The sequence below is a fragment of the Rattus rattus genome, chromosome 17 (genome assembly GCF_011064425.1).
Source record: "Rattus rattus isolate New Zealand chromosome 17, Rrattus_CSIRO_v1, whole genome shotgun sequence".
NCBI lineage: Eukaryota > Metazoa > Chordata > Mammalia > Rodentia > Muridae > Rattus > Rattus rattus.
In genome coordinates this window covers 37,263,470-37,286,423 of record NC_046170.1, presented here as the reverse complement: position 1 = coordinate 37,286,423, position 22,954 = coordinate 37,263,470, and the positions used below count along the sequence as shown (strand labels likewise).

At 47.0% G+C, this 22,954-nt stretch overlaps 1 protein-coding gene across 1 annotated transcript in view; it reads right to left on the bottom strand.

Moving 5' to 3' along the window:
* Positions 1–1,459: 1,459 nt before the first annotated feature.
* The window catches only part of Plcg2 (phospholipase C gamma 2), an 81,576-nt gene continuing 60,081 nt past the window's right edge, over positions 1,460–22,954 (bottom strand). The window contains exons 27-30 of the mRNA XM_032887542.1: positions 22,224–22,338; positions 21,208–21,375; positions 15,038–15,126; positions 1,460–1,679 (exon numbers count right to left, since the gene is read on the bottom strand). Of these exons, the coding sequence (XP_032743433.1) occupies positions 1,491–1,679; positions 15,038–15,126; positions 21,208–21,375; positions 22,224–22,338 (561 nt within the window). The 3' untranslated portion in view covers positions 1,460–1,490. The remainder of the gene's footprint in view (positions 1,680–15,037; positions 15,127–21,207; positions 21,376–22,223; positions 22,339–22,954) is intronic.

The following is a 22,954-nucleotide window of genomic DNA, read 5'->3' as shown; positions in this document are numbered from 1 at the left end:
CAGAGCTTAACTTGATGCACCCGAATGGTGGATAAGGCAGAGAAATCGTCCTATAAACCTACCTGTCCGCTTCCTCTTTAACCAGCAATGATGCTGTTGGCTATGGTCCCAGGACCTTGGCAGCAGCCTCTTACCAGACTCAAGAGGACCCTGGATGTGTTGAGTTGTTGGGACAAGCGCAACTAGGATATTCAAAAAGCTATCACCCCAACACCCCAATACCAGTAGCCATGAGATAAAACATGTCCTGAGGGCAGGCTCCATCCCCTATTTCTGCAGACTCCATGTAGATCTGTGTAGCCAATCACTATGCCAGTGGCAGTTAACACACATTGACCTGCCTTTGGGGTTCTGTGGACTGCTGTGGCCCTAACTCTAGAGTCATTGGCCTCTTAGCTAAAATCCTTATTTGGAAACTAATGAATTAGTTCCCCATATATCGGCTCACCTTCCGTGGAAGTCAATTACCTGGGCCCCTGGCGGAATCTTGTTTGCCACCCAGGAATTCCTGTTTACTGTACAGATCAGATAGAAAGCTTAATGGCAGGAAACTCTTGCCTTTATTCAAAGAGGCTGAGAACAGGGAAGGACAAACGGGAGGCACACAGTTGGGGGAATCCTCTATAAGGAGTATAAGTTAAGTTGTCCAAGGTGGAAAAACAGCAGGAAGGTCTCGACTCCTCCTGCCCATGGGGGGGACGTCTTCAGAAATGTCATCTCTATGGTGAGTGGCTCGGAGAGAGGACAATGAATGTCACAGATGAATCTCTTCCTGGGAACTGATTATGAGGCTCGCCTGTATCCGGATGCGCTTGTGAACACCGCACGCGTGTGCGTGCACAGAGCTTCTAGGAGTAGAACCTGCTGTTACTCACTCTCTTCTCTCTGAGCCTGAAATGAAGGAGATTGAGTCCCATCAGTGGGTAGCTGCCACCCTACTTAGCAGGTCACTTGTGGCTGAGTGGAGGAGGCTCTGGGCTCCTAGCACACCCCCGAGAGTTGGGGAATGCCCACCGTGTAAACAAGGCAATGGTGGCTCTTCTAAGGCTCCAGTGAGAACACACCTGGCGTGCAATGTCCTTTGACGCTTGGTCAGGAACTTGGGGCACCACTGGTTGCCTCTCCCACCCACCTCATGTCTGGGGTAGAAGCAGAGGCTTCCCCTGGGGAGAATTCATCTCCGATGTGAACCACTTAGCCTACAGCTGACCACTCAATGAGGACAACTTCCAAGTTTATAGTCAGTGTAGCTTAATAGAGCATTGCCTCAGCACGCATGAGGCTCCAGGTTTGATCTCCAACACGGCCATTGCGGACAATGGGTGTTCACCATTTTTTCCCATCATTAGACCGAAATGTCCGTGGAGCAAACAGTTCTACGTGAGGGAAGCAGCAGGTGCTTGAGGTGTCAGCCCCAGGCACTGAGGTCACTCCTAGAAAGCTCCAGAACTTTGGGGGCCATTGGAGGGGTCTGGGGGTTATGATTACACCTACCTCCGGTTGCACTTCTCCTGGTACAGCCGCAGCTGATTCTCGTTGACATTGAACTCCTTCACCAGGGCATCCCGGTTGGCTCCTCGCAGGTTCTGGTGTGTGTCGTACAGGAAGAGCTGGTTGTTGAGCTCTTCCTGCCGCCTCCGCAGTTGGCGACAGGAGGAATAGAGTTCTTCTTCACTCTCCTGGGGGGCGGGGGGAGAACAACCTTGTGAGTGACATCTTCCAGGCCTGTAGGGGAGACACAACTTGGGTCTCCAGTGAATGCCTGTAGAATCGCCAGGCAGAGGTTCTGAAACTGGGGGCTAGCTCTTGGAGGCCAGGGCCAAATTAAACAAAGGTGACTTTTGCGACACAGTTGAACTTCCTTCCAAAGTTAGAGTCTCTCCTGTTGACCCCTGTTGGCCTCTGCTTTACCCACATCACCTATGGCAAAAGCTAGCAGCTGCTACAGCCCTTGGTCTTCCAAATGTCGCTCTACTATGAAACCCTGAAACCCAAGAGCACTGTGTGCTTTCCTGAGTTGACTCTGCTCATCCCTAGGTCAGATCAACTTCTGCCTTTTACCTACGTCCATGGATGTCTGTGCAGACATATGTTCATGGGCGGCGGGGGAAGGGTGGCACAAGGTGAGGATGGGTGGTGAGAGCAGACAATGTAATTCAAGGGACTTAACAGGCAGAGCAGAGCTGGGGAAGATGCTTGGTCCAAGAGCTTGGGTTGTAAACATGAAGATGGTTCCCAGCACCCAGGTAAAAACCCTAAACAGAGCAATGCAAAGGGTACTGTCAGCTCTAGGGAGGCAAACAGGTGGATCCCTAGGGCTCACTGGCCCGACAACCTACCCTAATTAGTAAGCTCTATGCCAGTGAGAGGCACTATGTCAAAAACCAAGGCAGGAACTAGAGAGAAGACCCAGGCATTAAGAGTTCTTGCCAATGGGGCTGGAGAGATGGCTCAGTGGTTAAGAGCACTGACTGCTCTTCCAAAGGTCCTGAGTTCAAATCCCAGCAACCACATGGTGGCTTACAACCATCTGTAATGAGATCTGATGCCCTCTTCTGGTGTGTCTGAACAGCTACAGTGTACTTATATATAATAAATAAATAAATCTTTTAAAAAAAGAGTTCTTGGCGATCTCACAGGGATCAGACTTCAGTTCCAAACACCCACATCGGGCAATTCACAGCCACCTGTAACTCCACTCTAGGGGAGCCAACAGGGTCCTCTAGCACCTGCTCTCACTCGTACATAGACAGATACATAATTTCTGTTGTCTTATGTTACACTTCCAAAGAGAGCTACAAGTGTGGGATGGGTGAGGAGCAGGTGTCTCTGATACAATGTATGACTTTTATAAAGCTGGAGTTTCTCCTGTTGTCCCCCAGCCACTCGATGTCCCCCGCTGTCTCACAGATGTACACAGCATCTTTTCCAGAGATGCTCTCTCTCGGCCCATCCATACCCACTCCTCCATAGCAGTGTTACCATTTGACTGGACTGCCCTGTTTCTCAACCTGTGAGTTGTGACCCCTTTGAGGGTCAAACAACCGTTTCACAGGTCACCTAAGACCATGGGAAAACAAATATTACGATTCATAACAGTAGCAAAATTACAGTTATGAAGTAGCAACAAAAATAATTTTTATGGTTGGGGGTCACCACACCAGGAAGAACTGTATTAAAGGATCACAGCATCAGGAAGGTTGAGGACCCTGCTGGAGTGTTTTGCTAAGGTCAGGTCTTTCTACCCTAGCCCATCCACAGTTACTTCCGCCAGCCATCCACATGAACCGGAACCCACTTATCACAGGCTGCTTTTTCTTTTTTGACCGCTCAAGAATCGCTGCTATTCTAAATGGCTTCTAGAAAAGCAAATCCTTTCCAGAAATTCCTCCATGGGAAGAATAACCATGGCAGCCACAGCTTTAGGAAACGCATTTCCTAAATAATAAGCCTCAGAAGTCAAAATTACCCCTTGATATGTGGGCAGCAAAAAGCATCTTGCGTCTGCAGGCATGAAAACATGAATCTCGCCATCCATCTCCACTAGGCCCCTGGGTGACCAGCGCACCATCAGTGCACAGCAATGCTTGGAACGGGGAATTTTTTTCTTCTCAATGGCGGGGCTTAAATGCTTCAGTAAATCATGTCATAAATGGATATGCTGTCACCCTGGCTTCGGAGTGCAGAGTGGATTTGAGATAATCCTCGGGGCCCCAGGATTTTCAGAACGGTAAACTAGCTCTTCACAGACAGCCACCAGCTACGCTCGCTCCTAATCAAGGCGGGGCTGTCTTTTGAAGCTTAGCATTGATGTCTCTCTGTAGCTACAGAATCCACCATTGCTTCCAAGAGGAGAGGACTGCATCTGCTCTAAGACTGTACTCCACCTGTGGTCACATGACCAGTGACTCAGCTGGCCCTCCTGCATCAGCACCCTTTGTGGATTCCTTCCTTAAAGGCTCTGAGCCTCCCCCTTGCAGACTGCCTTTTTTTTTTTTTTGTTTTGTTTTGTTTTTTTTTTCCCCTGTAGTTTTCTCGCAGAACTGCAGAGAGTCAGGACTTGCGAATGCTGTGGCTGCCTTGATCCTCTAACCAGACCACTGTTGCTTTCTCCATATTGAAACAAGATGTCTCCTCATCTGTGCCTATAAGAGTAGCTCCCCTCATCCCCCAAGAGCCTTTCCCTAGTGTTCACAGCTTAACTGGATTACAAGGCCTGACTTCTGCCCCATCTCTGATCTCGATACCCCTTCCTGGGCTGAACCTATTCTAGCTTTGATCGAATGTGACAGATGTGTGACTCTTCCTGTTCCTGGGACATTTTATTAACTGGCACTCTTTGTCTCAGGGAATAAGGAAGCTAGAGGAGGAGCGGTGACGAATACTGACCAATCCACAGAGCAGTCAGAACACATACATTTACCAACTCAGTGCATCACGTGGGTGCAGCCTACAGTACCCCCAAACCAGTTACAACAGCAAGATCAGACGACACAGATCTCCACGGTGGCTATAATAATCTACCACATGCTGAAAATCTGAAACCGATTCAGATGGGGCAGGGCTACACCAAGCTATCAGGGGCTGCTAAGGAAAGCCTACATGAAGGGTTCCATGCAGGGTTGCCCCAAGCCTCAGTTTTCAAAATTCTCAACACATACAAAGTATGGGAAAGTAAGGTTTGCCCGCATAGGTGTGACATATATCTTATTAGCTATTTTCCAAGTAATTTGGGCCTCCTCTTTAGAATATTTTTCCTTCAGGATTTATTTTTATCACATGTGTATAAGTATTTCATGTGTGCATGTCTGGTGCCCGTGGAAGTCATAAGAGGGTCACGGATCCCTCAAAACTAGAGCTTCATGTAGTTACGAGCCATCCCATGAGTGCTGGGGACCAAACCCCGGTCCTCTGCAAGAGCAGCCAGTGGTCTTAGCTTTTGAGCCATCTCTCCAGCCCCCGGGGGGCTTACTCTCAAATACCAACCATTCTCAACATCTGTCCAACTTTATGGTATCCCAGATCACAGGCAGATAATGACTCAGGGAGACAGATCACTGTGTTTAAAGGTACAGAAAGGTTCACTTTCTGACCCAGGACACAAGTTTATAAAGTTCCCCAAACAAAGACATAGATGGCTTTTTATCCATTTGCAAAATGCAAAGGTTTATTTCTGAAGCCAAGGTACCACGGGCTTATTTTTGTGTGGACTGGCTCACCCAGACTAGGAAAATGTATTCTCGTAGTTTTACGTTTATTGACTTAGGGGTAGGAGATGTGCCGCAGTGCAAGCATGGAGGTCAGAGAACAGTTTGGCAGAGTCAGTTCCCTCCTTCTAAACCCAGTGGGGTCCTGGGCATTGAACTCAGGTAGCCAGGCTTCAAAACCAGAGTCTTTACCCACAGAGTGCCTCGGCGGACTCAAAGAATTGCCTGTGTCCTGAATCTGAGTTAGCTTTCACTTCACGATCTTCCCACTGTCCTGTCCTTTGGAAACTGAGCATTCTCGGTCGGTGTATACCATTCCTGGATGCTTTAAAGTATTTTGTATTTCTCAGAGTCTCAATGTGTGGTTCAGGCTTACAGGCTCAGGCAGTCCTGTCTTGGCTTGTGAATAGCTGGGACTCCGGATGTGCCCCACCATGCCTGGCTGTCTTTAGCCCTTTACTTTTATGTGACTGCTTTTCCCAGGACTCTTCCTTCCGTTTCCAGGGGTCTAACTCCTGCCTTTTGTAATTTGTTCTTAGACTTTTTTGAAAACCCTAGACTGTTGGATTCCTCTCCAGTCAGAGTCCAGCCCAGTTGCCCAGACAGACGGAAATGCTTGTCCGTGTCATTGTGCTTACTGCACCCTCCAACCCCTGCCTGATCTGTTCCTCTGTTTACCCTCATGGTTAAGGTTCTGGTGGTGACTTCCTCCCTGCTGCCCTCATATGAGGCATGCGTTTCAAGAGTTCTGTGAAAATGGCATCATGAAAATGGCATTTCCCTTTTGCGTGAAGAATGAAGTCTCCCTCTGCAGGGCACTTTCAACCCAGTCCTTGTCAGAGGTGAAAACCTTTACCTGGGTGTGTGTGTGTGTGTGTGTGTGTGTGTGTGTTGATTATTTTTAGTTTCAGATTGCAGGATTTTTCATTATAGCGTATTTGTTTTGTGCATCCTTCCTTGATACCATCATAAAATCTTAACCAGTGTTCTCGCCTCCGTACGGTGCAATTATACCATGAAACCCCTCATTTCCCCACCTCCGCACTTCACCATCTAGAAGTCTCATTTATATATGGGGGCTACTCAGGGGTTTGCTTTGGGTAAAACTCTTGTAACCTCAGAAATGCATTTGTGCCAAAGGTCAACATTGGGAATCTTCCTCCGTGGCTCTCAACTGTCAGGTTTATGCTTGAGACAGGATCTCACCATGTAGCCCTGTCTGGCTAGGACCTCGCTACACCTCTCCGGTGCTGAGATTAAATGTGTGCACTGCTGTGCCTGGCCACCTTACTTTTGAGATGATGTTTCTCACAGATTTCGGAGCTTAACCAGTCTACCCACCCGATGAGCTCCAAGGATCTCCCACTTTTCCCAGAGGGCATTGGGGTTACACAGATGTGTGCCATGTAGGCTGGCTTTTACGAGGGGACTGAGACCCAAACTCATGGTAAACAAGGGAGCCATCTCCCCAGCCCCATGAATGAGTCTGCACAGTAGCACCTCCCTGGCCCCACGAGGGCATCCGTAATGTCCTGCTGTCCTGGCAGGTGGGTGACTGGACACCTCATTCCCTCCCCTTGCCAGTCTGCAGCCAGCACGTCCCTGTCCTCGAGTTTCCAGGGCTAATGAGGTCATGTCCAATGCTAGACTTTACCTGTATCGGCCATTTTCTATTCATCCCACCGAATCAGATGAACAAGCCTCATCCCTCTGCTAACCGCCTGAAGACTGGCCCAGCCCATTGCTTCCTCCACAAGTTCCCTCTCTAATGGTGGTTTTCTAGATTCTGAAGTACTTTGGCACTCTGCCTTAAACACGGGCACCTTTCTTTACATTGGAATTTTCTTGGTTTTGTTTCGAGTCAGGATTTCTTTGTATAGCCCTGCCTGTCCTGAAACTAGCCCCGTAGACCAGGCTGGCCTTGAACTCACAGAGATTTTCGTTACATAAGTGATCAGAGTCTGGTATTTTTGTTTCCAAATCCAGATCCTCTTGTAGGGCTCCACGAGGTAACTCCCCACGGTGCCCACTGTAGCTGCACAGTGGGTCTTTCTTCCTCTGTGTGTGATAGGGTTTTTGGTTTTTTTTTTTTTTTTTCATTACAGCTTGGGGCTTTGTCTGTTTGGTATCTGTATCCTGTCAGTGGATCTGGGGAGGCAAGCACAGGAGAATCTCTCTCTTAAGCCGCCATGGCCAAACTCTAGCTGGTAAAGCACCAGGAGGGTTTGAATTGATGTCTCCAGGTCCCGACTCCCCCCGTCCCAAGCCCCCAGTAAGAGAAAAATCATTCTCAGTCTCAAAAACTTGCAGACCAGCTCAGTGCTTGGTCCTCTGGGACTCGGATTTATATGTATTCCCTTTCCCTTCCTCATGGGTGGCTCTCAATGTTTTTATTCCTGTCGTTTTATGACTTTCAAAGCCACCAATGCATCATAGCTTTTCTCCAAAGAAGGAAAGCTTCTTCTGTTGGGCTGTGCCTTTAGCTGGAAAGTCAACAAAAGCTCTGCTACCTGTGGAGCTCACTCCCTCTTGCTCCTTTCTCCGACCAGCCCAGAGCAAAGCTTATTCCAGCCCAAACCAGGGAAGCGCTGTTTTTCTAAATATCCCTGCCAGGTACCGCCAGCTTACTCCCTGATGATGGCCAGGGTGTGTGGAAGCTTCCCCACTCTGTTCTGTTCCCCCAAAGCAGGTTATCTGGGCAGAGACCCCCTTCTAAGCGTCAAGGCTGACCTAAAACCCAGACTTGACTTTCAGAAAACATTTCCCCTAAAGCAAATGTTCTCAACCTTCCTAATACCCCCACCCTTTAATACAGGTCCTCATGTTGTGACGATGCCCAACCATAAAATTATTTCCGTTGCTACTTCATAACTGTAATTCTGCTACTGTTATGAATCATAATGTAAATATCTGATATGTAGGATATCTGATATTCGCGCCTGGGAAAGGGTCATTTGTGATGCACAGGTTGAGAACCACTGGCCCCCCTTTTTAACATAGCACCTTCTTATTCTTTGTTCTGTAATTCACTGGTAAATATCTAGCCCATGGGGGATATTTTTAATAAAAAAAAATTTATGTGAAAGGCCTCTACTATTTACAAAGTCAACAAAGGAAGAAAAAAAAAACCTGCCACCAATGAAAGCACCCGTTGGCGGAAGAGGGGCTGAGTGACTCGGGGACCTACAGCTAACGAGACAAGAGCATGGAGGGCTTTGAAAATCATACTCCAGAGAAGAGCTTCTTCAAGCCATCTGCAGAGGGGGAGAGGGCACACGTGGGAATTCAACTTCACAAATATCGCATGCAGAAAAAAAGGGAAAAGGGCAAGGCAGAGGAGACAACAAGCTACGAGCAGGCTGGCGTGGGGATTTTTTTTTCTTTTACCTCCCCTCCTTTTTTACCCTGCTCCCCAAATTAAATATAGCAAGTAATATCACAGTGCTAAAATACTCCTTAAAAACATATATTCGGGCTGGGGATTTAGCTCAGGGGAAAACCGCTTACCCAGGAAGCGCAGGGCCCGGGGTTCGGTCCCCAGCCCCGAAAAAAAAAAAAAAAAAAAAAAGAACCAAAAACATATATTCGGCAAACACGGTAAGGAACCGAGGGTCCATAAAGTAAGCGTGGCATGCAAAATGGCCACCTCGGAAGAGATTTGAATTATTTATTGACAGACTTCCGCCGCTTTAAGCTTTATTTCCAACAAATACTTCATGAGGAAACTCCATCAGGGCTCCCGATGGATCGATCCCTTGTTCAGAAAAAGTCTTGCTGCCTCCTGCATCCAGAGGTTATGGTGACAAACACAGCACGGTTGGACCCTCTAGACGTCAGGGGAAGCCTAGCTTACTGCCCATCTCAGCCTCAGAGAGAGGCCTGCATCTCAGCATGGACGGAAATGCCAACTGGCAGCTGGAGGTGGTGCAGAACCAGGTGACAGATGTACAATTAAATACAGGCTCAGGAGCCAGCCACTGACGTGAAATTTGCACATACTCAGAGGCTTCCTCTTAAAGAGCAGGCCTGTAAGAGGAGACTCTCCATTCAGAACCTCCCTCCCCGTCCCTTGTCTCCCTCACTCCAACAGTGGGGTCCCCAACAGACCGGGCATCCCTCATCAAGGAAGGCAGGCCTAGCAAAGCACAACTTTCTTTAAAAACATTCATTTCTTCTGCTGTCAGTGATTCCTAATAATTTATTTATGACAGTTTCGGGGTGTTTACAACAGCTTTGCAAAGTGCTGTCCGACTGCCTTCCTCAGCCTTGTTCATTGCCTGCAGATGGACTTTACGATGGGCACCGAGGGGCAGCAAAGCTCCTCCTCCCCCAGGCAACAGAGGGAGAAGCATGCTCGCGCGTGCTGCAGTGGGCTGAGAGGCAGGGAGCCTGACTCAGCAAAGCCTCTTCTAGCTTCCTTGTCTTCAAGGTTTAGGTTTGCAGCTCTACAACCCTGTTAAATTATCCTGTCCCGTTCATTCCGTATCTGGGAATGGAGCCTGAGCAAGTAATTCAGACATAAGTGAAGGGAAACAGGCCTAAGGGCCTGAGGGGTAAATGGCATCTAGGTATTGGAGGAATACCGAGCTTATGCCCAATCTACTTAATGGCAGAATCTAATATAGAAAGGTGCTTCAAATCTCATTTTAGAGCAGTGGTTCTCCAAGAAGGATAGGGCCACCCGAGGGATGTGCGACAGTGGCTGGAGAGTCTGTGCTGTTGTATGAGGTGGGAGCTGCCGCCATCTAGTGGACAAAAATGTAGATGCTATGGAACATCTACAAAGACTATTCTGGTGCCAAATGTGCGGTCAGGTGTGGGTGTGAAATTAACACACACACACACACACACACACACACACACACACACAGGAAATGAAGGAAGCAAATGAACTCGATACTGATTTCTCTTTTCCCTCTGTGTCTATACTGAGGGGTGTGTGTGTGTGTGTGCGCGCATGTGCACGTTTGTATATTGTTGCGTATGCATGTGTATGTATGAGAGCCAGGGGACAGTGTTGGATGTCTCCCTCAGTCACAGTCCACTCTATGTTTGAGACAGCGTCTCTGTCTCTCACCGACCTGGATTTCACTGATTGGCTGCCTAGCTAGCCAAGCAGGCGCCAGGAGGTCCTCTGCTCTGCACCTCCTGCCCAGCCATTATAGATCAGCACTGCTGTACCTGGCTTTTATGTGAGTGCCAAGGACCAGAACTCAGGTCCTCCTACCTGTGGGCACGTTACCAGCCGATCCGTCTCCCCAGGCCCATGGGGGTTTTGGTAAGCCATCACACCAAAAGGAATCTCATCCTAATATATTTATCAAGCATCTCGGTCTTGTTTATGATATACTGACTTGTGCATAATTTATTCTGAAGAGGAGCACTTTAAGACCCGTGAGGGCTTAAACATTTGGCTCACTTAAGCCACAGTACAGGAAGGAACTTACAAAAATGTTCCTGCCCAGGCCTTTCTACCACAGAAAGAACATGGAATTGGCTGGAGGGGGGGCTTTGTTTAAGGTTCAAGTGAAAACTATCTTTTATTTTATATTTAAAATTATTTTCAAGATGGGGAACAATTATCTATTATCTATCCCCGTCAGATAGATCTCCTCATCCTGAGGCTATCTTAAATTAGAGAGTGGTGGTACCTTTGGTCGACTGAGTCATTAGCTAACGACAGTCTATCACTCTTTGCCTCCTGCCTTTGGGTCCCTTATTTTTTTTTCTTTTCTTTTCTTTTGGAGCTGGGGACCGAACCCAGGGTCTTGCACTTGCTAGGCAAGCGCTCTACCACTGAGCTAAATCCCCAACCCCGGGTCCCTTATTTTTCTGTCTTCTTTCACCCCAATGTTTTGTGAATGCTTGAGAAACCATCATACTAGGAAGCCAAGTATTCTCACCTAGGAGTCAAGTTCAGGATAAATTCATTCATTCATTCAAGCCCTGACTGAAACTCAATAAATAGACCAGACTCTCAGAGATATGCCTGCCTCTGCGTCCTGAGTGCTGGGGTTAAAGGTGTGTACCACCATGCCTGGCTATAAATTCAGCAGTTTTTACTTCCTGAACTACCACAATGGCCGTTCAAGGCACTCCCCGTCCTACCCCATTTGAAAGCTCTCATGGACCAACACTTTCCTACCTGAAAACACAACGTGGTCCAATAGCAAATTGTCAACAGATGACAGCACACTGGGGCCCACGGCCATGGTTGGCTTAGGTTTCCCAACGGGAAATCTGGGTAGCTATAGAATTCCCTGACTCTCCGAGGTTTTGGTAGAAGAAAGAAGGGTCATGGAAAAAATGAATTATCTGCATGCCAGGCATTGCAAAAAGAGCACTTGCTCAATCGTGTTCATTACAGCTTCATAATAGAGAGAAATTGAAAACAGCCTAAATGTCCATCAACGGGTGAATGGATAAAGAAAATGTAGTACATTTACACAATGCAGCATTACTCAGCCATTTAAAAAATGAAATGGTGGAATTGCACGAGTAAATGAATGGAGCTAGAAAAAAAAATGATCTTGAGTGAGGCCTAGACTCGGACAAATATGGAATGTATTATATGTGGTGTTAGCTATTAAGTCTTCGATAAGTTGTAATATCTATAACCACAGAGGTTACATAGAGAGTAAGGGAGTAGGGGCGGGGAGAGATGGATCTCCCTAGGAAGGGGAAATAAATAGTTACAGATGGGGGGCAGTCAGGGTAGGAGCAGAAGGAACAAGCAGAGAGGGGAAGGGAAGGAGGTGACAGAGAGAATCTGGGGAATGGGGGCTGCACACTAAGGGCCATGGAAGGTGTTGTATAGCTAACTACAGTAGAAGCTTCCTAAAATATATACATGTATGAAGCCGATCTGAATGGAATTGCCAAACGCTGCAGAAGATGGAGGCCCATCTGGGCATCTCTCATCACCAAATGACACTTCCAGTGCCAAGCATGGGTTATATCTAATTGAGGAGTTGGCCAAAGATACCCCATGGGAGCCTGCCACCAACTGGGCTATTCATTGCTCTCCACAAACTGATGGTAAAGGCTCCAGTGTGGAAAGCTATACCTACACAATTCATTGAACTCGAACAAGTGGAGCCGGTGCCTACCTAGAGCCTTTACTCCTATGGACTATGTTCATGATACTTGAAGGCACTTGGCAGGCGGCCAAAGGAGAAGGGTAAACACCAACCCCACTACAAAGTCTTCCGTCTGTAATGATGACCAACCTGCAAGATGCTGTATGCAGTAGTGGTACAAAAGCTTATGGGTGCAACCAGCCAATAACTGATTTAAGGCTAACTCCATGTCCCCAACGCTGCTTGGGTGGCCAAACATTGGACACCGGATAGGCCCAGGGACCTTGGGGGAAACCGAATACTACTGCAGGGAAGTAGCCATGAGCCTCTTAATGACATTCTGCTGTATTTATAGGTCAGATTTTGCTCGGCCATCATCAAAGAAGCTTCATGTTGAGTTTCTGTCTTTTACCGTCTGTTGTGATGCTAAGTGCAGGCCCCTAAGACCTGGAGTCTGCACACAGCCCCCTGGGACCCTGCCCCCCAAGTTAATTCTGATTGGTACATAAAGATGCCGACAGCCAATAGCTGGGCAGAAGAGACAAGTGGGGTTGAGGTTTCAAGGGCTTGGGGAGAGGGGACCCTGAAGAAGAAGAAGAAGGAGGAGGAGGAGGAGGAGGAAGAGGAGGAGGAGGAGGAGGAATAAGTCACTATGGAAGACCAAGAACATGCAATAGGGAGAAGGGGAGCCACCACGGACTAAAGGCCAAGAGAACGTGGCCCAGAGGGCTGCCCCATTGGGTTAAGAGCAGCCCAGATGGGACATAGTAAATAGTAATAAGTCGGGGTTATCGATGGGAGAGTCGATTCTAACAGCATGGAAGGCAGGCAGCTGCCCTGCTAGTGTGCTATTTAGGGTTTATTGTAAATACAAAGGCTATGTGTGTCTTTCATCTAGGGACATAAATGGTCTAAAGTGGGGAAGAAACCCCACACCAGGATTCTTGTATGTTTTATTACACTTCCTCCTGCAGCCGATAACAAAGAACAGAACGAACTGCCACTGGACAGTGTGCAGAGGGTAAGAGACTTTGGAACCCTCAGTCCTAAACAGGATGTCTTCAGGGACCAGGGAAGACCGTGGAAGAGGAAGTGGAAAGATTATAAGACCCGGTTAGGGTGGCGGACACCGAGGAAACAAAGCCTTCTGAACACAACAGGACCAACACACACATGAACTCACAGAGACCGTAGCAGCGTGCACAGGGTCCGCACGGGTCTGCACCGGGTAAAGTCCCAGCTCTGATAGAAGTGGACCCAGCAGCTCTCTCCAATGATAATCACTCAGAAATGAAAACTTACCTCTCTTCCATGGAGTCTCACTGGGGATACAAGCCACTCTTAAGGGTAAGCCCCATGTGCTGCAATAGTTGGCCAACACAAAAGAAATCAATGGTGTCCTTGAAGGGTTTTTGTCTCATATGGCTTTAACAGGGCAAATTTGTTTAACCTTATGGGTCCTTTGTGTGTGTGTGTATTATATATATGTATATGTGTGTATATATGTATGTATGTATATGTGTATATATATGTGTATGTGTCTATATGTGTGTGTATGTGTATTATATGTATGTATGTATATATGTATATTATGTGTATGTGTCTATATGTGTGTGTCTGTGTATTATATATATAGGTATGTATATATGTGTATATATGCATGTATATATATGTATGTATGTATATGTATATGTGTGTGTATTTGTGTGTTTTGGTTTGTTTTTGTTTTATCTTTTTATTTTATTTTTGTTATTCTTTAGATGCCTGCTTGCATTCTAACGAATGATGGAGCGGGTGTGGATTCTGATGGGAGGGAAGATAAGGGGAATCTCAAAGGAGTTGAGGGAGGGGAACCATGATCAGAATATATTATATAAAAAAATCTAATTTCAATAAAAGAAGAATGAAACAAAAAAATCTTGCTACATGAGTTACCAACTACAAGAGCCTAGGGTAAATTCATCGGGCTCTTTGGTGTCATTCAGTGAAGCCAAGATTTACATGTTACAATTTGAATAGAAAACGACCCCACACAGAAATGTGTTTGTTTTAATGTGGTCCTCAGCTGGTGGTGGTGAAACTGTGGAAGAGAGAGTCACTGATTGGTGGGCATTGAAGTTTTTAGCCCAGTCCCACCCACTTCCTATACAGTCTCTGCTTCCTGATTCCTCAGCAAGAAGCTATCCAAACTCTCCCCACCACAGAGCCACCATGCTCCCCTCACCACAGTGAGCCAAAAAAAAAAACTCTCCTCCCTGACGGTGCTCCTTGTCAAGTCTTGGTCACAGTGAGAAAGTGACCGCAATGCACAACCAAGCTTAGTCAACAGAGAAACAAGAACTCTTCAAGACCCCGACAAACGAGGACTTAGAAAGAGGTTCCTCTAGTATGGAGAGAGTCACACACACACCCATGGGAATCAGCATTCAGCCTTCCCACACACAGACCCTTTGAAGCTATGACCCAAGGTCAACAGATGGGAAACACATCCAGAAAGATGAGCTTGTCTGGAAAAGCATCATCTGCCCAGGCTGTTGGCAACAAGTAACCACGAGGACCTTCTTCCCAAGACTTCTCTCCCTATAGACTGTACAGCCCACTCCAGAATCCTATAGTGATCATCAAGAAAGGATGCTGAGGAGGAAAAAAATCCCAGAGCTTTCAATGGTCCTGGGAGAGTTTCAGCTCATTAATCCAGAACATTCCCATTATATTCCCACCCCAGCCACCTTGTCAGTGGCCGCCACTCACCAGGACTGGCCGCATCTCACAGAAAACCAGGAGGGACGCCAGCTCGATGTCTTCACTGTACCCGTTCTTCAGAGGGACTGATCTAAATCCTGGAGCAGAGACAGGAGAAGAGCCAATGGCAGGCCATCAACATCAACTCTGGGCTTTCTTGTGATACCCCGGAGATGGCATGCCCATTCCGAGGGTAGAGAAGTCAGAGTGCCATGCTGAGGCCCAGGTGCCCAAGTTCCCGTCCTAAAGTCATAGAGAGGGACTAGCATTCTTGACAAACCCATCCACATTGTAAAGTTCAAAAATGGCCGGCTCAGAAGAAATCAAAACTGGGTTGACCAGATGGCTCATCAGATAAAGATGACCGCTGCCATACCTGATACTCTGGGACCCATAGGAGAGAAACAACTCCCACACATGTACACTTATGCACAATTAATAAATGCAATTTTAGTAAGAAGTAAGAGTCTTCAGACTACCCCTCATTGACATCAGAGTGATCGATAACTACTGTGGTTCAGTTCCTTAAGTACTCATAAAGTCAAAAGAGTCAAAAGAGTCAGAACAGTAATGAGTCTTCAACCCCTGCCTCCTCTTGGGCCTTCACAAAGCACAGGGCTAGGGTGTAGCCTTCATCTTTAGTGATTTCCTATCTGACTGTCCCTGGGCAATCTGGGGCTGTATTGATCACTCTCCCTGGAATCCATTCCCTATTTGCAATCGGGATCCACGTCCAGCAGACCTTGAAAACATGTCCTTTTTTTTAGGATTGATGAGGGGTGAACTGGGGCCGATCTGTACCCCCAGCCCCATGAAACAGCACTGGCTTCAAACCATCTCGACAGTCAATTCGCTGCCTTGCATAAAGGAATCCACAGGAAACAGGATACCTGTTCCCTAGCCTACAGCACACCCCTGTGACGGGTTTTTCCACTCTAAGATGTTTGTGTTTCTTTTACAAAGCACAGATTCCCTAGCCAATGATATACACATGCAGGTAAACAAACGTACAAGGGTGGATACAATGTGACACTGAGAAGAGAGCAAGAAAGGCTAATGCACAAGGACTGGCTGCAAGGTAATGGACACAAGTTACAAAAGACAATATAAAGCTAATGGTTTTTCTAGTTCTAATTACGTCCACAGAGAAGTGCATAAAAACACTCAATAGTGAGAGTGTAAAATCCGATGAGAAGCCCCAGCTTCCTCATGGCTGCTCTAACTGTATAAAAGCTTATTGATATAGAGAGACTTAAGAGGTCTGCTTCATCTCAGTGTGTCATGTTTATTTGAATTTTTACAATACGGTTTATTTTTTTAAAAAAATAAAAAGCACAGATCCGATGCACGGTCCCTCAGAGTTTACCTATAACCTTCCATCTCAGCCATCCCTTCTAATGGCCCCTTTGTCCCGAGAGCTCTTCTTTTACTTGTTACCTGCCGAGCCTCCAGGATAAGTGATGCATAGATTAGAGATGCCCCATTTCCTTACACCGTCCTCCATCCTGTTTGGCCCATTTCTCGTAGGGAATAAGGACACTATTATCACCTTTATAAATTAACATTTGTTGGTGTGTGTGTGTAGAGGTGAGGACAGCATATAGAAGCCAATTCTCTCCTTCCACCGTGTGAGGACTGAACCCAGGTTGTCCAGCTTGGCTGCAAGCACCTTCCCTTGCTGAGCCACCTCCCCAGTCCCAGCTTCTCGACTTTCAACAATAACCGTTGACTCTCTCCTAGCTGCTGCTGCTGTTCACGATAAGGAAAAGGCCACTCAGCCTCTAGCCTTCTTCCTTCCTTCCTTCCTCCCTATTTTGGATATCTTTAAATATGTTATTGCTTCTATACCAATGTATAGAACATTTGCATCCTCTTGACTTTTTTCTAGAGCGAGCAAGAAAAGTTTTATTGAGCGATAAATTAACAACCCCCTGCGGTGAGGCATCTTGGAAACAAGTTGCCCTGTTTTGCTGCCATTATTCTCCCACAAAGAAGGGTTTTGGGTATATTTTTCGGACATTTTAGAATTCAATTCTTTTCTTCAAAATTAAAGGACCATAGGGAGGAACAATTACATGCCATGGCCTACATTCTATTGTGAGTCCTTTACTGTATATCTTTATTTTTATCGATTTATTTGGAGTGGGGACATGTGCATGCCGCCATGTGGGTGTGGAGGTCAGAGGACAATTTTAGGAGTTATTTCTCTCCTTCCACCATGTTTGTCCCAGTGGTTGAACTCAGGTCATCGGATTTGGTGGCCAGCACTACTGAGCCACCTTCCTAGCCCCCTTTACCATAATTTATCTCATCTTCTCTGTAAATCTAAGCAAGATGAACACACCAATATGTCAATACGCATCTCACTAATCAGGACTCTATTAGTTTGGTCTTTGATTAAAAAAAAAATTCCATTTGCAGGAAATGTTCAAATATTGTTTCACTGTTGATTTGTCTTTGGGTGGTGTTGTATCAAGACAGGGTTTCTCTGTATATCAGCCCCGGCTATCCTGGCACTCGCTATGTAAACCAGGCTGGCCTCAAACTCAGTTTCCCAAGTGCTGGGATTAAAGGCATACACCACCCCTGCCCAGCTCAAACATATCAAGGAAATCAATTCCTTGTCTTCTTTACTGAACTTCCTTGTGACTGTCTTAGTTACCTGGCTCTGTTCTCCTGTGCTCATGTAACACAGAATCCCCAACTGTACGTTTTAAAGGGATCCGTCCTTTGAGTTTATAGATATGTGATAGTTGGGATGGGTATAAAACTCTCAGGCCACATTCCCTCCCATCCAGCAACACCCTTGCCCTGTAGCATTTGGGGGACATTCTGAGTTCATTAAATACTGCTGTACTGAAATCGTCTGACCTATTTCCACCTAATGGATGATGAGATTTTTAGGCAGTGCTTGGTTTGTTGGCTGCTCTAGCTTCTGCTGGGTTGATAATCACAGACTGCAGTCTAGCACAATACTAGTCCAGGCTAATATAGTTTGTGACTCCCATTAAGGTGCAAGTGCAGACTCCGTAGCTCTAGCACCTGGTGAACCCTGTTAAGACACAGATTCTGTGCCTCTCATGGGCTGACCTGAGGACAGTTTAACGTTAATGGACTGGTAGAATAAAAGACCTCAAGGTATCCAGGAGTGGTCCAGGACAATGCCAGGTAGCAGTGGATTCCAGCTATAGGGCAGGACTGACTGATGGTGTATCTCTTGGCAAGAATGGGTTCTGCCCGTGGTCCCTCACACTTCTTACCGCCCAACTCTGGGAAGCCACTCGTGGACTAGAGCCAAGCTATTTCTCAGTTTCACCAACCATGAAAATTGTATTATTTTTAGTTTTTGTTTGTTTCACACGGAGAAGGGAAGTGAAGGAAGGTCTGCACTGGGGGCTTTAAATGCCCACTTGAAATAAGAGGCCCCTCAAGGACAGTCTACAGAGAAGGAAAAACAAGGGGCAAGTGGCAGCCTGTGACCTTGGATGAGTGAATTCACATCTCCAGGGCCCAACGTGCTCAGATTTTAAAAGTAAAAATTATTGAGAGAGAGAGAGAGAGAGAGAGAGAGAGAGAGAGAGAGAGCGCGAGCTCACAGGATTACTGTAAGGATTAAAGAAAAGGAAATTAAGGTAGCTGAGTACAGTAAGTTCCTCCTCTCCCTCTTGAGCCGGGCCCAGCCTGTTTGAAAGCTTAAGTGCAGCCATCTTAACAATGGGCAAAGTTTATTTTCGAGTTTCGACGGCCGTGGAAGCCATCTGCACAAAAGGACTATTCATTTTATTTCCTGCCTCTCATGAATATAGATACGCCAGGAGCCTGCAAGGAGAGGGAGAACAGCCGTGCTGTGATTATCTCCTAGTTAGAACGGGGTGGAGGCTCCCATTATTAACCCACCTCCATGTTTCCTTGTTGGGTTTTTTCTTTTCTTTTCAATCCCCAAGCTCATTCATTTTGGGAGAATTGTTTTCCCTACCAGTAAGGAAAGTCAGTGTGCCGTGAGCTCTTGACTGCATCCTGAGGACACCTCCCCCATCTTCCAAAGGATGATAGGGTCAGGGGAGGAGCAAGACGGTCCAGGAACGGGCTGGCCCTGGTTCCTTAATGACGTGAGGTCATTAAGACCAGAACTGCAAAGATTCACTTTTCTTGATGGGAGGGAGGCAGCATCATTTCTGAACCCTGATTGCTGGGCTAGTCTGAAAAAGCACATAGTAAGTCAGAGTCCAACAGCTCGGGTGCTGGCTTTAAAGTCTCCTGCCGTGTGTTACCCATCAAGGAGTGTTTGTTATTGTCTGACATACTCAAATGTTATTTCTAAATTGCTAACTAGAAATCTGAGGCTTTAAACATTTACCCAGACTCCTACTCTGGAGTTTGGGGGCCAGCCTCCTTTGCTCAGCACTGCCTCGGTTCTCCCTGGGTGCCGGCCATAACACAGGCTGATTCCGGGGCGCCACCCTGGGCTGAATTGGAACATCCCACGGTGGACCCAGAAACCAGCATTTTCAAACAGGAGCCCCTAAGGCATCTGCTGGTTGGAAATGCATCTAGCAGGGAGTGAGAGAAATGGCTACAGAAGCTGAGAGACTCCATATAACAGAAGGGGTGGCGTGATCCAAGTGTTCAAAAGACCCAGTTCAGCGCTTCCAAACATCAAAAGACGGTAATTTGATATAAATGACGAAAAATGATAGTAATTTCTTTCTCTTGAAAAATGACTGCTCTGGGAAACAGGGGAATAGTGACCTCCTGGGGAATCTAGAAGGATCTACGGTGTGTCTGCCTCATGAATCAGCAATGCCGTAGAAAAGAAAGTAAGAAATCCACCACATTGCTGGTCTGCATGTTAGGTTAAATGTAAAATCCAAGGAGGAAGGTCCTGAGAGAAACTATCCCGCAGGAGGATGGCCATTGTGATGGTTTGCATATGCTTAGCCCAGGGAGTGGCACTATTAGAAGGTAGGGCCCTGTTGGAGTGGGCGTGTCACTGTGGGTGTAGGCTTTAAGACCCTCATATACTAGCTGCCTGGAAGCCAGTATTTTGCTAACAGCCTTCAGATGAAGATGTAGAGCTCTCAGCTCTTCCAGCGCCATGCCTGCCAGCCAGCCAGCTAGGGTGCTGCCATGCTCCCACCTTGATGATAATGGACTAAACCTCTGAACCTGTAAGCCAGCCCCAATTAAATATCCTTGTAAGAGTTGCCTTGGTCATGGTATCTGTTCACAGCAGTAAAACCCTAAGAGAAACCCCAGGTCTCACAAGACACTGTCTTAGCTGCCCTGGAAAAATTTAGTCGAGTGGGTTTTGTTGTTTCATGGTTTTTATTGTTTGAGAATTTCACATCTGTATATAGTGTGCTCTGGTCAAATCCATCTCCTCAGCACCGCTTTCCTCTCCCAATGTCATGCATTCTTCTTTTAAACCCACTGAGTACACTTAATGCATAGGCGTGGGACCATCTCCTGGATTAGCCTCTCAGGGGCTGAATCCCTGAAGAAGATGGGACACTCCCTCTCCCAGCAGCCATTGGTTGTTAACAGCTCCTCATCATGGAGTGGGACTTAATGAGCCCTCCCCGAATCTGGGCTGTGATTTGGGCTGGCTTGTTCTCGTACTGGTCTCATAGACTGTGTGTACCTCTGTAGCTCTGGTAACCTTTCTGTTCCCTCTGCCTCAATGCTCCCTGAGCTTTTTGGGAGGGAGGTAATATAATGTCCTATCTAGATCTAAGTCCCTCATAGTCTCCTCCTCTCTGTATTTATTACAGCCTCCTGGGAAGAGAAGCTTCTGTGATTGGAACCTGAGAGATGCCCACATTTATGGGTTCATATGTGATCTGCTTAGGAGAATTGGACCCTGTGGATGCTCAGGGCCTTATGACGCAGGCCAAGGACATGCATGGCTTGTATTAGAACATATTCCTCCAATCGGCTGATGAAGACAAATGCCCAAGGCATCTCAAAAGGAAATTGAGGTTAGACTAACACTAATGGTTTCCTCAAAGATGCCCAAGTTGAAGGGACTCAGCCTTTCTCCACTTTCCCCACCCCTGGGCTAAATAAGGCTTTGTTGTGCCTAAACCAGGAAAGATGTTGGTGTGTTCCTTTCACAGCCAGCAGCACGGACCAAAGAACTTGGCTCCCCCAAACTAAACACCTCTGCTCATGTTCCTTACCTGATTTGATGCCTTTAATGGGGTATGTGGCATGAGCCAGGAAGTTGGGGTCACTGAACATGTCCTCTTCGTAGACCACAAAGCGTAGGAACGCAAGGTTTGGGTCATAAATTTCAAATGTCACCTTCTCCTGAGTTGGAGCCCAGACAGGGCTGAGGCCGTTGTCATCTGGAAAGAGACCAAAACTTGTTACTGATGCTTGTGCCCTACCTTCTCAGGGAAAGCCAGCCTCTGCTTGAACCCCTCCACAAACTCGCAAATGAATTCGCATCTACACCCAGGCCAAAGAATCCCTGAAGGGTTAGCTTTCGTTATTTCTTTCACAGGGAGCAATTCTGCTACAGGCCAGCCTTCCATGAACAAAGCAACATGAGACCTCACCTGTCTCACCTCCTGGGATAGAGTGGAAGTCAGAGGGAGAGGACCAAAAAAAGAGGTGAGGAGAGCACGTGTTAGCTAGAGCACCCCTTTGTCCTGAGGAAGACAGTGGGCTAGGGGGTCTCTGAAGCATGTTGGGAGTTCTCATGGAGGACCAGCCTTGTAAGGCAAAACACAGACCAAACCTGCCACCCTATAAAAAAGGCCAGTTGAATTGGCCTGTACCCAAGTTGTTCCCTGGGCAAGTGGCCCTGTTTCCCCAACCACAGGCTGAAGCTCGGAAAGGAAAAACACACACAACAGCAAAAGTTGATTATAAAAATCACCAAGGAGCTATAACCCAATGTCACAGTCTGCTCTCTTAACCTTTAAAAAGACCAGCAGTGCCTGCCACAGTAAACAGGACAGCCTGAGTGTAGACCCCAGTTCCGTGTAAAGCCAAGCACCGGTCTGTAAGGCACCAGGAGACACTGGCAGATTCCTGTAGCCTGCTGGCCAGCCAGAGTACCTGAGCTAATGAGCACAGGTTCAGAGAGAGAATATACTAGTCTCAAACCCTAAGTCGGGGGAATGACTGAGGAAGCCACCTCCTCACTGCCTGGACACGCTCACACAGACGGGAATCATCAGCTACTTACTCACAACCGTCGTCTTGAATTTGTTGCTGTCGTACTCCGCCCCGCAGATTTCCACCTCTACAAAGGGACAGGCGATACTCCGCCCTAGTTTAGGGAGGTGGCGTGCACCAAGAACCTGGGACACAGAAGGAAAGGGTTGGAATTTCTCCCGGATCTGCCCTGGGAGGGTTGAATTTGAACCGCACAGTAGTGTTTCATGGATTTTTCGGGACGCTAGAGTCAGGCCGTACACGATCAAAGCTACCCTTATTCAGTGGAGAAGCTGCCACCACTCTCAGAGGCATGAATAGATGCTGACCCAGCCCACCATATTTGCTGACCAAATGTGGTAGTGGTTCCCAGGCCATGTGGTTCACCAGGAGTCTCACCTAAAGCCCAGCTACATGGGTACCTTGACACTGGATTTCCCAGACAGAAGACAGTGGGGTGGTTTGTTTATAATTGACCCTTCTTTACTAAGGACCTTATAAATACTTCGTTAAATACTTTGTTTTACTTTTCTAAAATGAAGTCTCATTCATTTACCCTAAGCTGGTTTCAGACTTGCTATATAGAGAAAGCCAGCCTCACCCTCATGACAATCCTATCTCTGTCTCCCTGGTTCTCCCAGGGCTTCATGCACACTGGACAAGCACTGCAAAAACCAAGTTACATGCTAGCCCATCCCATTTTAACTTTCTGGATCTTAGGATGGATCTCTCTCTCCATGCCAAGGACTGGATGAATCTAGA